At 41.5% G+C, this 16,816-nt stretch overlaps 1 protein-coding gene across 1 annotated transcript; it reads left to right on the top strand.

Moving 5' to 3' along the window:
- Window positions 1-2,509: 2,509 nt before the first annotated feature.
- On the top strand, window positions 2,510-3,941 carry LOC101973726 (C-C motif chemokine 8). Its single transcript, XM_005327775.4, has 3 exons — window positions 2,510-2,645; window positions 3,353-3,467; window positions 3,634-3,941. The coding sequence occupies exons 1-3, from the start codon at window positions 2,570-2,572 to the stop codon at window positions 3,737-3,739; spliced, it is 297 nt and encodes a 98-aa protein (XP_005327832.2). The 5' UTR covers window positions 2,510-2,569; the 3' UTR covers window positions 3,740-3,941.
- The last annotated feature ends 12,875 nt before the right edge of the window (window positions 3,942-16,816 follow it).

Raw genomic sequence — 16,816 nt, 5'->3', positions numbered from 1 at the left:
TCAGAAGGTATTTCGTGGGTATTGACAAACTGATTCACAAATTCACACGGAGCTGCAGAAGATCCAGAAGAGCTAACACAATACAAAAGAAGTCAGAAGATTGACACTAGGGGACTTCAAGACCCTGTGGCACTGGTGTAGGAAAAGACAAATAGATCAATGGAAAAGGACTGAGTGCCCTTTTCCCACACAAATAGTGTCTGCGAATCTTTGAAAAAAGTAGCAAAGGCAGTTCAACGGAGAAAGGGTAGATTTTTCAATAAATAATATTTGTAGCAACCACACAATTGTGCAAAAAAGAAATATCCGGAAACAGACCTTATGGCTTACACACACACACACAAAAAAAAAAAAAAAAAAAACTTAAAATGAGTCATAGATCTAAGTCCACTTACAGTTTAAAATTCAAAACTATAAAACTTCTAGAAGATAATATATGAGAAAACCTTGGCAACCTTGAATTTGGTGATGGTGTCAAAAGCACATGACATTGGATCTGGCAGTGACTTCTTAGATTTGGCACCAAAGGCACACGCAGTAAAAAGACAAATCAGACTCGATGACAATTTAAAAAATTTGTTCATCATAAGCAATTCCAATGAAATAAAAATCCACCCATAGGAGAGGAGAAATATTTGCAAATCACATATTTAATAAAGAATTGATATACAGAATAAACAGAGAGCTCCTAAAAGTAATGAGATTCAGAAATGGGCAAAAGGTTTGAATAGACACTTTTCCTAAGAACATATAGTGAATAGCTCATAAGCCCATGAAATAGTGCTCAACATCACTAATTATTAGAAAAAATAAAAGTCAAAAGTATAATGAGATACTACCTCACATCTATTTCATATTACTATGAAAGAGACAGAAAATAACAAGTGTTGGCAAAAATGTGGGGAGAATAAAGCCATTGTTCATGGTTGATGGGAATATAAAATGGCATAGCCACTGTAGAAAACAGTAGGGAAGGACTTTAAAAAATCAAAAAATATAATTATCATCCAATACAACAATTCCACTTGTGAGTAAATATACCCAAGAAATTTAAATTGTGTCTTGAGGGCTGGGGATGTAGTTCATTTGGTAGAGTGCTTGCCTTGCATGCATAAGGCCCTGGGTTCAATCCCCAGCACTAAAATAAATAAATAAATAAATAATGACTTGAAGAGATATTTAAATTGTGCCTACCTCTAGATATATACATCCAGAGGAATTTAAATTGTGTCTTGGAGAGATATTTGTTCACCCAAGTTCATAGTAACCTGACTTGCAATAGCTAAAATGTGAAAGCTGTCTAAGTGTCCATCAACAGATGAATGGCAAGCACACTGTGGCAGATGCGTAACTTGGAATCTTATTCAACCTGAGAAAGAAAAGAAATTTGACATAGGCCACAGTCTGAATGATCCTTGAGAATATTTTGCTAAGTAAAGTAAGACAGTCACAAAAAGTCAAATATTTTATGACTCCAATTATGTGCGGTAGACAATCAAAATGGCAAAGACAGTAAGTAAAAACCATGGTCACCAGGGACTAGGAGGAGGTGAGTACTGGTTTAATGTATAGACAGTTTCATTTACAAAATGAAAAGCGTTTTGGAGGCCTGGTGCCATGGTGCATGCTTCTAATCCCAGCAGCTCAGGAGGCTGAGGCAGTAGGATTGCATGTTCAGGCCAGCCTCAGCAACTTAGCAAGCCCCTAAGCAACTTAGCAAGACCCTGTTCCAAAATAGAAGATAAAAAGGGATGGGGATGTGGCTCAGTGGTTTAGCATCTCTGCTTTCAATCCCTGATACAGAGAAAAAAAAAAAAGGCAGGGGAGGGGGAATTATGGAGATTGATTGCACAACAATGTGAACATACTCATATATTTGATGCCAATGAACTGCACACTTACTGGCTAGGAGGGTAAATTTTATGTTATGCTACATACATAACATAATTCTTTAAAGACAGAAAGGAGCTATCCACATCTATAAAGACATGGAGGAACCTCAAATGCATGTTGCTTAGGGAAAGGAGCCGGTTTGGAAAGGTTGCTTGCTCTGTGATTCTATGAGACAATAAAAAGATCAGTGGCAGCCCCACTGCTGTGGCCTGCTGGTGATGAAGTTCACAGGCGACCCCTGAGGGTCCCATCCAGGACCTCCTGGTTCCTCGGAGGGGCAGCCCTTGCCTCACAGTCTCTAGTGTGACTTCAGCTGCCAGTCTGTCTTTCCTACCGATCATTTCCATTTGGAAGAAATGAGAGCCCTGAGTAGTCCAATGAGATCACTTCCTAGGCCTTACTGGGTAGAAGCACATATCCTTCCTCCCCTGTTCTACAAAATTTAAGAAAAAGAAACTACATAGCTTCCTTCTCTATTATCTGGAAATCACCCCAGGATCTGATGTCTGCTCAGCACATTCAGGTTCTTCTTTCTTCCCTGATCCCCAACCCTGCCCAGGCTCTCTGATCCCTATAAAAGGCAGGTGGAGCCTCCAGAGGAGCAGAGAGACGGAGGAGACTAATCCAGAAACCTCTCTCTCTCTCTCTCTCTCTCTCCACGCCTGCACCCTCCACCATGAAGGTCTCTGTGGCACTTCTGTGCCTGCTGCTCACAGCAGCCACCGTCAGCTCCCAGGAGCAGTCTCAGCCAGGTAAAGCCCTCCTTCCCTCACCTTGAACTTCTAATGACCACAGGCACCAACGTCCCAGCACATGTCATCTCAGCCTGGCTGCCTCGCCTGCACGTTGAAGATGGAGAACTGTGAGGTTAAGAAGCTGGGAAGAGCCATCGCTAGTCACAGTTAGTCAGAGCCAGAGCCAGAACTGAATCCCCAGGCCACCAAGATCAGTCCCCCTGATCTCTCCTGACACCAACTTTGGGAAGGGACCCTGAGTGCAGACACATCATCGACCTGCTCACATTGTTTGGGGAAGCTGCCCTTCCCACTCTGGGTAGAAAGGACCATAGTAGGGTTCCTTGAAGTTTCAAATTTGGGATCATAATCCAGTGCAGCTTTTACAACAGGGATTGTGTAAGGATAAGAATGCAGAGGGTTCTCAGCATATGACCCAGATTTGCTGTAAAGCCCATGGGGACAACTAGCTGGGAAGCAAGGTCTTTGTTTTCTCCGTGTCAGGAGTTTTGAATTAGCAGAAGAGATTTCTCAGTTCCTAGTCCACAGTGAGGAGCCCCATCGTTCCATGGAGGAAACCGACTTGGGTAGCGTTTTATCTCTGGGATCTGGACTCAGGCCCTGGACTTGGCAACGGTGACTCCTAGGTCTTCTCCTGCCTTCTCCTTCCCTGTGAGTGCACACATGTCTCCGGCCTGTCTCACTCTTGGCAATATTGCTTTCAGGTGCACCGTTGATGCCCATCACCTGCTGCTTTAGCACTATCAACAGGAGGATCCCCATCCAGAAGCTGCAGAGCTACACAATCACCAGCACCCAATGTCCAAAAGTAGCGGTGATGTAAGTAGACCATGCCCAGCACCCTCAGGCAAGTGTCCCTCAGTCAAGAGGTCAGGATTCATGACCACATGCAGCAAGGGCTCATGAGGTCTAGGGACCCATGGGCCATGCTCTTGGGCCGACTTCTCAAGACCCTCCATCTAACCATGCCACGTTTCCCCCACAGCTTCAAGACCAAACGGGGTAAGGAGATCTGTGCTGACCCCAGTGAGAACTGGGTCAAGGATTCTATGACGCTCCTGAACCAAAACTCTCAAACTCCGAAGCCTTGAACCCTCGCACATGGCCTGAGAGTCAGAGCCTGAAGATAAACCTCTGTGTATTTTCCCCAGGGGCAGTGTGACAGTATTTTACCCTAACAGATGAAAAGAGGTGCTTCGCTTTATTAATTCAAAACACAATAATTCTTGATCATATTTAAGTCAATTATATTTTGACTTAATACGCCAAATAAAGTGAATGTAAAATGCAAAATCCTGGCGATGTGGTTCTCTTTATTTATTTATTTATTTTTGTCTATGAAGTCAAATTCCTGGCAACATGTCATTGTCCTCCCTCCCACCCACCTGAGGGGATTATGAGATCCATATCCAAGGGCATTGATACATACACATTCTTCTTTACTCTCTATCTCGGCGGGAAACAAATAGTGCCCTTTCAAGTCAAGTGTGTGCTTTATACTGTTAGGTTTAATGTCGTGATATGATTCTGGAATCTTCTACAGGAAAAAAATATATATATCATTTTAAGCTACTTACTCTTATTTTGCACATGGTAGCATTTAACTGAGAAGCGGAACACAGCTACAGAGGTTGGAGTTGGGGTGTATGGTGCCACCCCGCAGGATGGTTTTGGCTGGATTGGACTCGACTGAGGTTCAGGAAGAACTTGGTAGGAGCAGTTCTCCCTGTGTGTTAGGATCTCCACGCCCATTTTTCTCACCACACCTATCTTTGCCCAAAGTCTCTCTCTTGGATCTTTTGGGACAATCTACAAACTTTTCTCCATAAGCCCAATTTTCTCCACCTAATTAAATCTCCAACTCAAGAGTCATACCTCAGGAGTGAGACCAGACCTCCAAGGAAACTAGATGTCCATAACCCACATCCACTTAGGGCTTCTCATGAGGAGGACCCTTCAACATGACAGTCCTGGAGGGATGGTGTATGTGATCTATTGCAGAAGAGGGAGAAGAGGGCAGGGACCCGGAAGGAGGGATCCCACTCAGCTAGACTCTGAAAAGACAGGGGAGTTTGGGATTTTAGAAAGGTTAGATCCAAATCATAGGGGATCTAGAACTTCAGATGAGAAGGTTAGCAGATAATAGGGACTAGCTGCAAGTTTTCAAATAGCACAGGAGGAGAGTGACACATTTAGAGCCACACACCAGGAAGAACAACCTGGTGACCGAGTGCATGAGGAAGGGAAGGGACTGAGAGCATCCCACTGCAGTGGAGCAGGAAGACGGCGAGGGTCTGAGCAAGGTCACATTGAGGGAGAAGTGAGGTGGAATGAGCCAGAGAAGGCTGTAGAGGGACGACCGGGGGACTAGGGCAGACCTCATCTCCTGTGATGGCAGTTCTGAGACTCAAAATTAATTTATCCCTGTTATGGGCTGAATGTTTGTGTCCCTCTAAAACTCATGATAACACTTCTCCCCGTGTCTTAGTTCATTTAAGTGTCACTATAAAAACAAAAAAATACCTGCGTTCGGACACTGGATGAAAAAACAAGTTTATTGGGCTGGTGACTAGAGACATGGTACTACCTCTTGCAAGGAGCCCCTGACTGCAGTCACCACGTGGCAGAGAATCAACGAGGGAAATAGCTGTATGCAGAAGGGGCCAAGCACATGGGGTGGCCTTGCTTGATCACAACCCACTCTCCAGATAACTCCTTCCCGTGAGATCCAAACTACTCCTAGAGACCAGCACTGATTCACGAGGGTGGAGCCCCATGACCCACCCTGCCTTCTACCAGGCCTCATTTCTTAGAGGTCCCACTACCTCCACATTGCCACACTGTCCCCAAGCCCTTGGGGACAAACCATATACAAGCCCTTGTGTTATGGTTTACATATAAGGGATTCCCCAAAAGCTCATGTGTGAGGCAATGAAAGAATTTTCAGAAATGAAATGATTAGGTTAATCAGTGGATGAACTGAGCGGCAGCTGTAGATGGGTAGGGTGAGGCTGGAGGTAGTAGGTCGCCTTTGGATTTAATATTTTGTCCTGGGTGGGTGGAGCTCTCTCTCTCTGATTTCTGGTTGCCATGCCCTCTGCCATGATATTCTGCATCACTCTGACCAAGAGCTTATGGATTCGACTAACCGTGGGCTGAAATCTCTGAAACCATGAACCAAAATAAACTTTTCTTCCTCTAAATTATTCTTTGTAGGTATTTTGATCACAGTGACGTCAAACTGCCTAAAACACCTGGCCTTTGGGAGCTGAGTAATTCACAAGGGGTCTGCCCTTCTGAGTGACATAAGCGCTCTTATAGAAGAGGCTGGAGGGAGCTTGTTCTGCCCTTTTACCTTGTGAGGATACATTACAGATGCAATCCATGAGGAACAGGGCCTCTCCAGATATCAGATCTACCAGTGCCTTGATCTTGGACTTCCCAGCCTCCAGAACCTAGAGAAATAAATTTCTGTTATTTATAAATTACCCAGCCTAAGGTATTTTGTTATAGCAGCAAGAATGGACTAAAGCATCATGATCACTATATCCTCATCCTCAATCCCAAGAACTTGCAAGCATCCATTTAAAGGCATGGGACCTTCTCTTCTTGGTAACCTCTTAAGCTCAAGAGTCCCTATACTCCAAGAACCTAGTGACTTATCTTTGAGACACATGATCCCCCACATGGAGGCACACAGACCAGACCCCTCATGAAGAGAAAAGAGATTTATTGTCCTGTCCAACGGACCCCACAGGGCCTGGTTCAGGATCATGTGGAGAGATGCCACAACTCCAGCATACTTAGAATCCCAGAAGGCAGGGGACTTGGGTTCTGATCCTGGCATTAAGATGCCCCATCCAAAAGTGGAGACAGGACTGTGTCACAGGAAGGAAGTGAGGGGGATCCGGCCAAAGACCTCACAGAGTCCTCCAGCTGTCCCCTCACTGCTCTTGAAAACATGGCCTTGTCTGTTAACAGGGGCAGAGTGGGGAGGGAAAGTGCTTGGAAATGAAAACCATAGAGTCAGCCAGGGACGCTGCTTATTGGAAAATCAGCCCTGAGTCTGACATCACCTGACTGCAGACAAGATCCCACCAAAGTTCAAAGTAGCACAGCCAAAGACCCGGAGCAATGCAGCAGCAGAGGAGCAGCTGGGTGGGAGACGGAGGGGGGAATTTTGCTTGTAAGAAACAATGAATGAAGGAAATGGGAACTGAGGCTGGACCTATGTGAGGACATTTTATTTGGGAAGGGCCTTCAGGGATCAGGACTGAGGGGGCAGCAAAGTGAGATGGAGGCAGAGGAAAAACAATACACTCTGCATGGTCAAGGTCAACTTTGTGAGCAGCTGGAGATAGATGATAGACAGATAGACAGACAGACAGATAGATAGATAGATAGATAGATAGATAGATAGATAGATAGATAGATAGATAGATAGACAGACGATAGCAGGCAGGCAAGGGCTCTATCCAATTCTAGCCTCTTTTTTCCACAGCTTCAAGGCCAAACTGGGCATATACAAAATTGGGTCCAGGGTTCATCCTGGACCCCAAGTCCCAGAATCCAAAGGCATGAAGATTCACCCCTAAAACTGACATGCAACCAAAAGACCCAACTCCAATTTCATTCCCTTGTGCTCTGGGATTATGCCATTACACTTCAAACCACTGTTGTGACTGTTGTGCAATGGGATCAAACACTACTTAAATAATTATATCATCATTTTTTTTTAATTTTATTTTCAGCTCCTAGCAATTGCCTATTTTATTTATGAAGAATTTGTGATCACATAATAGTTGTGTACATCATGTTTAAGGATAAGATGCAAAATTACATATTAATTGAATCTAAAAGTCAAGACACAAAGAGAAAGAAACCCATACCCATCCCGGGGCCATGTCACGCTAGCATCCAATCCTGTCTGAGTGGCTCCCTGACCGTGTGCTTCTGATGAGCTGCCCGCTCCGCATCAGGGCCTGCTTTACAATGGAGACGGTTCTGACCCACACGGCATCAGGGTCAGCCTCTCCTCCCTGCTTCCTTGGAAGGTTTGGGAAGCAGGCTCATAATTTGTTATCTGCCCACCGCTGATGTACATGCTGAGATTTTTGTATGGGCCCTGACTTGAACATTAATGCCTGAAAGTCCACACCCTTCCACAAACTGGTTCTTATCTGTGAGTTCCAGCTCACTACTTTGTAAACTGGGGACAAAGAACTGGGGCGGTCACCGCCCAGGGCTCCTCCTCTGAGGTTCACCTTGACTTCACCCTGGCTCGGGCAGACAGTCTGGGCTGTGACTCAGCACCCTCTCTGGGCTTCTGTTCTGTGTCTGCTACTTCTTTCTTTCTCTCTTCCTGCAGGCTCTGCCTTGGATGAGGAGCGGGCTCACCCTGCTACTTGCCTCACTTCTCAGAAGCGTGGAGAAGTGAGCCCTGGGGGCAAGAGCTCTCTACCAAGGCTGGGTGGAGGCAGATGTTTAAACCGCTCCTTCCGGTGGTAAGCTTCCAAGGTTGTTCCAGGAAGGTTGACCTTGACCATGTGGTTTGTATTGTTCCTCCTCTGTCCCCATCTCACTCTGCTGTCCCCTGGGTCCTGATCCCTGAGGGCCCTTCCCAAATGTTGTCTGCACATAGGTCCTAGCGTCCATTCCTGTTTTACTGATTCATTATTTTATACAGACAAAATTTTCCCCCTTGTCCTTGGTCCATGTCTGGATCTTGACCAGCAAGTAGCCAGGGGTCAGGGCCAGCCTACTTGGTTGGTGCACTCACTGGGCCTGGGACCAAGATCAGGGACTTAAAGGCGAGTTCTTTGGCACCAGGACTGGGTCCCAGTGGGTAAGTTCACAAGTCAGGATAGACAGGGATGGTACTCAGTAGCCACGTGGCTAGGAAAATGATGACGTAGAAATGAACTGAGCAAATAAATAAATGGATCAAAGATGATGGAAGTCAAGTCATTCATGGTTAGAGAAGTTTCCTAGAAATGTGGATTACTGGAAAGAAAAGGTTAAAAAAAAAACAACTTCTGCTATTATTATATTAACCTAGAATTGGAAGTTGTGGTGTGAACCTATGGTTAAAGATGGGCGGATGAATAGATAGATAAACAAATGAGAGATAGATAATATCAGGCAAGCAAGCATACAGGGTATAGAGATCAACCTAGAACTAGACAAACACACACACACAAACACAAACATGGATATTGGTTATATTCACTGAGAAAACCTAGAAATAATGACAAACATGTAGCAATATGAACACCAAGTGCCCAATTTATAAATACTCCCCACTAAAGAAATCAAGAGCCCCTGGGATAAAGGGCTGACTCTAGAGTTGGAATATCTTATTGTATTAAAGAAAAACAAAGTATAGCTCTCAAAGAAAAAAAGGGATATGTCAAAAACACACAAGAACCCGTTCAAATAGGCTCATGAATGTCAATCCGGAACAATTCGATTCACCAAAATAAATGCAATCATTTTCAAAATGCAAAATAATTATTTGAACCCATTGAGTAAAATCAGAGAAGGAAAAGTTCTAACTTAATTGCTCACCAATAAATATAGAAGGAACCAGTGGGGTTAGGGAAATGACCATCTGGTGACCATCAGAGTGACCGTTGATTCAGGCAAGACTCCTCTGTGGTTGCTGAAACCAACAGGTGAGAATATGATTAAGAACAGACTCGGAGCTGGGGTTGTGGCTCAGCGGTAGAGCGCTTGCCTAGCATTAAAAATAAATCAACGAAATAAAGGTATAAAAAATACAATAACATTAAAAAAAGAACAGACCGCTGACATAACCTCAAAGTCTCTCCCCATACATAACTAAGAAGAACTTACGAATGAATAAGCACATAATACTTATTAATTGACGCATGTCATTAATAAGAGAGTTGCAGAGAATATTTAACCTAGTAATAAAAGTTAACATCTCCTGTAATGGGACCAATCATGTGAGGCTCCTGGGAGTGTCCACTGAGAACACAGCATTGCTTCCAATAGTCTCCTGCCAGAAACACACACGCTGGACCTCATCGTAAGAAAGCCCCAGACCAGTGAAACTAGGCGAGATTCTACTGAGTAACTGGCCTTACCGTCCAGCTCATAAAGACAAGAAAAGACTGAGGGACTGTTCATATTGACAGGGACTAGAGAGACAGGACAGTTAAGTACCTCACATGACCTTGATTGGATCCCGAATCTGTAAAGGACATTGTTGGGACAATGAACAAAATTTGAATGGGGTGTCTAGATCAGATAGTAATGCTGGACTGATGTTAATTTTTTGACCCTGGTGTTTGTCCTGTTGTTCTGAAGGAGAGTATCTTTTCTTTTTTCTTTTTTTGGTTGGCGGGGCGGGGGTACCGGGGATTGAACCCAGGGGCACTTGCCCACTGAGCCACATCCCCAGCACTGTTTATTTTGGGGGGATTTTATTTAGAGACAGGGTTTTCACCGAGTTGCTTAGCACCTCGCTGTTGCTGAGGCTGGCTTTGAACTCGCAATCCTCCTGCCTCAGCCTCCCGAGGCACTGGGATTACAGGCGTGTGCCACCATGCCTGGCTCTTTGCTTTTAAGAAATATACATTGAAGCACTAAAGTGTAATTAGGCATCCTACCTGCAAGGTAAGCTCAAATGGTTCAAACAATTCCACGGATGAATAGGTAGGTAGGTGGTCAGATATATAGATGATTTAGATAGAGATGGATGTTACATATTGTCATCGGTCTATGGATGAATGGACGGATGGATGGGAAGAGGAGAATGTGAGCCGTTCACATCTGGTATTGCAACACCCACTATCGCCCATTTGTTTTAGTTCACCATTCTGATTACATGTATACTCCCACCTTGTGGTTTTAATTTGTGTTTCTCACATGACTAATGAGGTTGCTCATCTACTCAAAAGTTTGTTGAATATCTTATTTAATGAAGTTTTAATTGAATTCTTTCATCTACTTTTGTTTAGATAGTCTGGGGTTTTTTTGTTATGAATTAGAAATATTTTCTGTATTCCAAATAGGAATCCTTAGCCAGACATATGAATTGAAAAAAAGTCTTCTCACAATCTGTGACCATTAATAATGGTCTCTGATGAAAGCAGGTTTATAACTTTAACAGAGTTCATGTATCATTGTGCTCTGTTATAGACAATGATTTTGCTTTCTGTTAAAAAAATATTTTTAAACTCAAGATCATGAATATATTCTTAGGATATCTTCTGAAAGCTTTTTATTCTGTTCACATTTAGAGCTGCAATTCACCATTAATTAATTTTTGTGCACGATGAAAGGTAGGGGACAAGATTTGATTGTCCCATATGAATTTCCCATTAATCCAGAATTGGTTATTCTGAAGGCTATTTTTTTCTAACTATTCAGAAGTACAAACTTTGTTATAAATCTAATGTGTATACATGTATGGTCTTACTTCTATACCATCTAACCTGTTCCCTTAGTTATATTTATCTATTCTAGGAGCAATGGGATAAGTTCTAATGTATGGTCTTACTTCTATACCATCTAACCTGTTCCCTTAGTTATATTTATCTATTCTAGGAGCAATGGGATAAGTTCTAATGACTATAGCTTTTTAATCAGGATTAAAATCTGATAGCATAAATTCTAACTTTGTTGTTCTTTAAGATTCTTGACTATTTTGGGGTGGGTTTTTTTTGTATTTCTTCTAAAATTGAGAATAATCTTATCAATTTTCATGAAACCCTTGCTTGGATATTTTTAACTAATTAATTTATTTATTTGATCTAATTTGTTATACCTGCAGGTAAATGGATGGAACTGGAAAATGTTATGCTAAGTGTAGTAAGCCAATTCCTCCCCTAACCAAAGGACAAATGTTTTCTTTGATAAGTGGAGGAACTTTGCTTGGATTTTAATTGAGATGGCATTGGGTTTGGAGAGGAATTGACAAATTGATCATATGGCCTCTTCCAATTCGTGTGCATGGGCTCACCTTCTTTAACGCCTCTCAATAATGCTTAACAATTTTCTACACATTCATTGCGCGAGTCTTGTCAGAGTTATTCTTTAGTATTTGGGGCTTTTATAAGTCTTTGGAAATTATGTCACTTAAGAAATGGCCTTACTTAACATCAGTCACCTAGGTATAAAAGTAAAATCAATTTTTGTATTATTAATAAATAGGCTAAAGTTACTTATTATCTATAATAGCTTATCTGTAGACTCAGATGTCTTTCAGACAATGATTCATGTAAATACATGACAGTTTTACTTCTTCCTCTATAATCATTATAATTCTATGTCAGCACCAAATTGCCTTGTGCTGCAATTCACGAGGCGCTTCATGAGACGTTGATGGCAGTGGACATTCCTGTCCTGGCCCTGCTCACAAAGGAAAGTTCCAATATTCTATATTAAGTGTCATGCTTGCTAAAGGATATTTATAAAATACTCTAAAGAAATTTCTTATACTTCCTTGTTTGCTCAGCTTTTTTGTTCCCCCTTTAGCATAGATGACTTTTGAAATTTCAGATGATTTTCTATTCAGAGAATTGGAATTTTTTTTTCCTACTTTATTTTGTAATTGTGGTGAAACACATTCATTGGTTTTCCAATTTTCAACCAGCTGGTATTTCCTCTGGTCAAACCAACCGAGTGACAACCTATTCTTATTTCGGACATGGCCGGGTTCCATTTGCTAAGATTTTTCAAGCTCCGTACATCTAGGACCATAAAAGATGTTTCCTTCTATGTTGGGGGTTTCATTTTCTATGCTATTTCTAATTCTTGAGCTGAGTACTTAGATTATTCATTTGAAGCTCTCTTTTTCGTAGACTCATTTAAGTCTAGGAAACTTCTAAACACAGCTTGCACTCTATCCCCACAAATTTTGATACGACAGACACATTGTCATGATTTATTTCAAAACATATTTTCAGGAAAGATTTATTAAAGATTTCATCATTAATCTGTGAATTATTTTGATGAACATGACTAACTTTTCAAGCTTTGACATATTACAAGAAGTAATCATTTTGCTATTTGTTTTAATCTAATTCCACAATAATTCAATATATATATATATTCTTTATATTTGCAAGTATTTTGTGTTTATTGAGACTTGCTTTGTAGTTCATCATACAGTCAGTTTGATGAATGTTTCCTGTGTATGTGGGAAAAAAATTTGCATTTTGCAGTGGTTGGGTGTCAACATATCAAGCGGGTAAATTGTATTCATAGTGTTGTTTCAATCTAATGATGTCTTCAGAAAGACAAAGGCTGAGTGCATTTGTTACCAGAACAATATTTCACTGTAAAAAAAAAAAAAATCCAAAGGCTTATGGGAAACCATTCAGCTGGAAATACAGATCTTAGGAGATGTAAGAAGAGCACCCAAGGTCAGGATATCCAGCATCTCCTGGTGCTTTCCACATAGTTCTCAAGACCTTGGTCTGTGCAGGGAGCCAAGAAACCACAAATAGATACAGAAAGGTTAGGGAGCAAGAACTTAAAATGCCATTTGCAGATGACAGGATCATGCATATCAACCTCAAGAAAACCTGCAAGAACTACCATAACTAATGAGTGCATTGTTCAAGACCAAAGAAACTTAAGTTAATACACAGAAATTAGTTGAATGTCTGTATATTAATAAAGAACAGTTGGAATATTGAAAATGTCAAATGCCACCTATTGTATCATTGTAAAAATGTAAAATACAATAGAATAAACTTAAAAAGATGTGTGCCATCTCCATAAGACTATTGAACATACCTAAGGGAAAAATAAATAACCTAAATAAATGGAGAGATATAAGCCCCACTTACGGAGTAGAAAACTCAACAATATGAAGGTGTCGATTTATCACTAAGCATCAATGTGGCATATTTGCCAGGTGATGCTCAGCCTTGATGTTGGTGGTTGTGGGCACTTGTCCCTGGACCTGGTCTAGCTAGATTCTAGAATGGCCCAGTAAACACTTTTATTTCAGGAACAAAAAAAAAAAAAAAGAAAAGAGTCAAAGCAATCATGATTACATCCCCCACTGTCCTTTTTTTATGTAGAAATTTATGTGAACATGCAAAGAACTAAGTATAGCTAAAACAACCTTGAAAAGAATGTAGTTGAAAAATATGCATTATCCGATTTCAGAAATCACCATAAAACAACAATAATTAGTATAGTGCTTTATTGGCATAAGAGTAGGCAACAGATCATTTGAGCCAAGTAGAGAGTTCAAAAAAGATTTTAGCAAAGTAGTTGCATAATACACATAGAGTTTACCTATTTATAAAGTTTAGACAGATAAATCTGCATTAGTCAGGGTTCTTCAGAGAACTAGATAAGATAATGGATAAATAGAGAGACACAGAGAATGAGATTACAAGGAATTGGCTTACGTGACTGTGGAAGTTGACGAGTCCCAAAGACCTATGAAGTGACTTTAGCAATGTGAAACCCGGCAGAACCAATGGTATCCTAGTTCCAGTCCAAAAACAGGAAGAAAAACCTCATGTCACACTCCAAAGGTGAGCAGGTAGAAAATTCTCTCTCAATCAAAGAAGAGGCAGCCTTTTTTGTTTAATTCAAGCCTTCAGCTGATCAGATGAGGCTCACCCACATTAGGGAGGGCAATCTGCTGTACCCAGTCTCCCTATTGAAGTGTTAAGTTCATCCCAAAACAAACTCATGGAAACACCCAGGATAATATTCTACCAAATATCCTGGTACTCCATGGATCCAGGCAAGCTAACATATAAAAATCAAACACACACACACACACACACATACACACACACACACACATACACACACACACACACATACACACTCACACACTCACACATACATACATAAACACATTGATTTGATTTTTGAATTATGCAATGAAGGAAAAGAAAACTTTCAAGTAAATGATTCTGGAGTAATCGTACATAGAAAAAATAAGTTCCTTTACCATACACAAAAATTAATTTAGGATGGGTAAGCCTCCCAAATATGAAATCTGAAGCCAAAGAACACCTAGAAGAAAACATCGGTAAATGTCTTAGGGTGGGAAATGAACAAAACATAGAACTCATAACTATACGGTAAAAATAGGCACGTGCATTAGACTTTACTGAAGCCGAAAATAACTATTCATTGGAATAAAATATTAAGAAAGTAAGAAGCCAAGCCAAAGACTGGAAGAACTTATTTCATACCGCGTATGAAAAACACATTAATCAAGACTAGATAAGGAATTCTCACAAATTAATAAGAGAAAAACAACGATCTCATTAAAAATGGAGAAAAAAATGTGAACAGGCCTTTCACAAAATGATTCAAATAATTTCACAAAATTATTCAAATAATGTATGAATATATTAAAAAGCAGCTCAATATTACAGGTGACCAGGAAAATGCAACTGAATGCAAAATGAAATACTACTATCAACCCACGCTCATGTCTTAAATAGAAAACATTGATAGTTCCAAGCATCGGTGCAAGATGAAGCAAACGAAATCTCTTGGACATTGTTGGTGGGAAATTTGGTAAACTGTTCAGCGGTTTCTCGTAAAATCAGACACATGTTTTATTCTGTGACTCAGAAATTCCACTTCTGCGTAAATCCTTAAGATAAACCTGCTTTTGTATACACAAAACACTTAAACCAAAATGCTCATAGCAGCTCCATTCATCAGCGCTCAAACTAGAAGCAGGCTAAATGTGGATACACACTATGGTACATTCATAAAGTGGATTACCACTTAGCAATGAAAAAGGAGAGACTATTAAAATGTTTTTTAAAAAAGCATTATAGGATGCAGAAGATTTCAGACCCAACAGAGTGCCTGCCACATGATTCCATTTACATGACAATCAGGTAATCAGTAGTGGCAGAGGTCACAGCAGCATCCACCTCTGGAAGATGAATCATCAACTGAGAAAGGACCCAGAGAGTGTTCAGGGATGGTAGAAAAGCCAGTCTAGATGTCAGTGGCGGCTACAGGATGCATACAGAGATTTTTAAAAGTTGATCAAGCTACACCTGGAAGATCGGTATATTTGTTGTGATATGCAGCTGTGTTCCAATTCATTAAAATCAATCATGAAGTGTTTTCATAGCCTGAAACTATTTGTACTATGGATCCAGGCAGCCCGCTTCCATGACTCTGAGGTAAACAGTGATGTCAATAAAGATTTCTGAACGGCCTCTTGGCGTCATTTAGAATCCCAGGAAAATCGACTCGATGTCAATGGCAGAGAGTGGTCTGGGTCAGGTCTGATGCTTCCATTCAAAACCTGACCATCCAGGCATTAAGAAAGTAAGTTACTGAAAGGTGTAAAATGACTTTGACAGAGCATTCATAACAAAGCCATTTTAACTTATATCTCATAAAATTCCTAATGTGTTCATGAGTAAAGAAAAAAGAGCCAAAAAAAAAAAATTCCCCAGTGGTTCTGGGTCATTACTGAATCTGCAAATTATACTAAGTATTCTAAGCCAGCATGCATTGTTTTTAAGAAGATAAAGCTTCTTCCACAGAATGCTTGCCCAACAGAAAAGCTTCCTCTCCTCCTCCTCCTCCTCCTCTTCCTTCTCCTCTTCCTCCTCCTCCTCCTCCTCCTCCTCCTCTTCCTCCTCCTCCTCTTCCTCCTCCTCCTCCTCCTCCACCTCCTCTTCCTCCACCTCCTCCTCCTCCTCCTCCTCCTCCTCCTCCACCTCCTCCTCCTCCTCCTCTTCCTCCTCCTCCTCCTCCTCCTCCTCCTCCTCCTCCTTCTCCTCCTCCACCTCCTCCTCTTCTGTGTCAGCATATACCAAGTAAAAGGTTTTTCAGTATTTTTTATTTGGTCCTGGGAAGGTACAATTACAGACAGTCAACGAAGGAGGCTTTACTTCCCCTGCCCAAAAAAAAGGGGGTAGCAGAATCTAAGAACTCCAAACACCTAAATGGGCAACTCAAGATGTGGACCCCCCCACACTGGCTAGGGATGGGCGTTCACCTGAGACATTCCTGCTTTATTCCTAAACAATAACCCTCCTACAGAGGAGGGCCCCTGTGGCTCCTAGACTTCTGGTGTCGTGGTAAAGACTCATTTCTGGCTGCACTGGTCCAGAGAAGACCTGAAAGGCGACCCAGCTTCTCAGAGTGGCAGTTTCGAGGCTCGTCCTGGAAGGCCATGGGTC

This window comes from Ictidomys tridecemlineatus, chromosome 3 (genome assembly GCF_052094955.1).
Source record: "Ictidomys tridecemlineatus isolate mIctTri1 chromosome 3, mIctTri1.hap1, whole genome shotgun sequence".
NCBI lineage: Eukaryota > Metazoa > Chordata > Mammalia > Rodentia > Sciuridae > Ictidomys > Ictidomys tridecemlineatus.
This window is presented reverse-complemented; position numbering and strand designations above follow the sequence as displayed.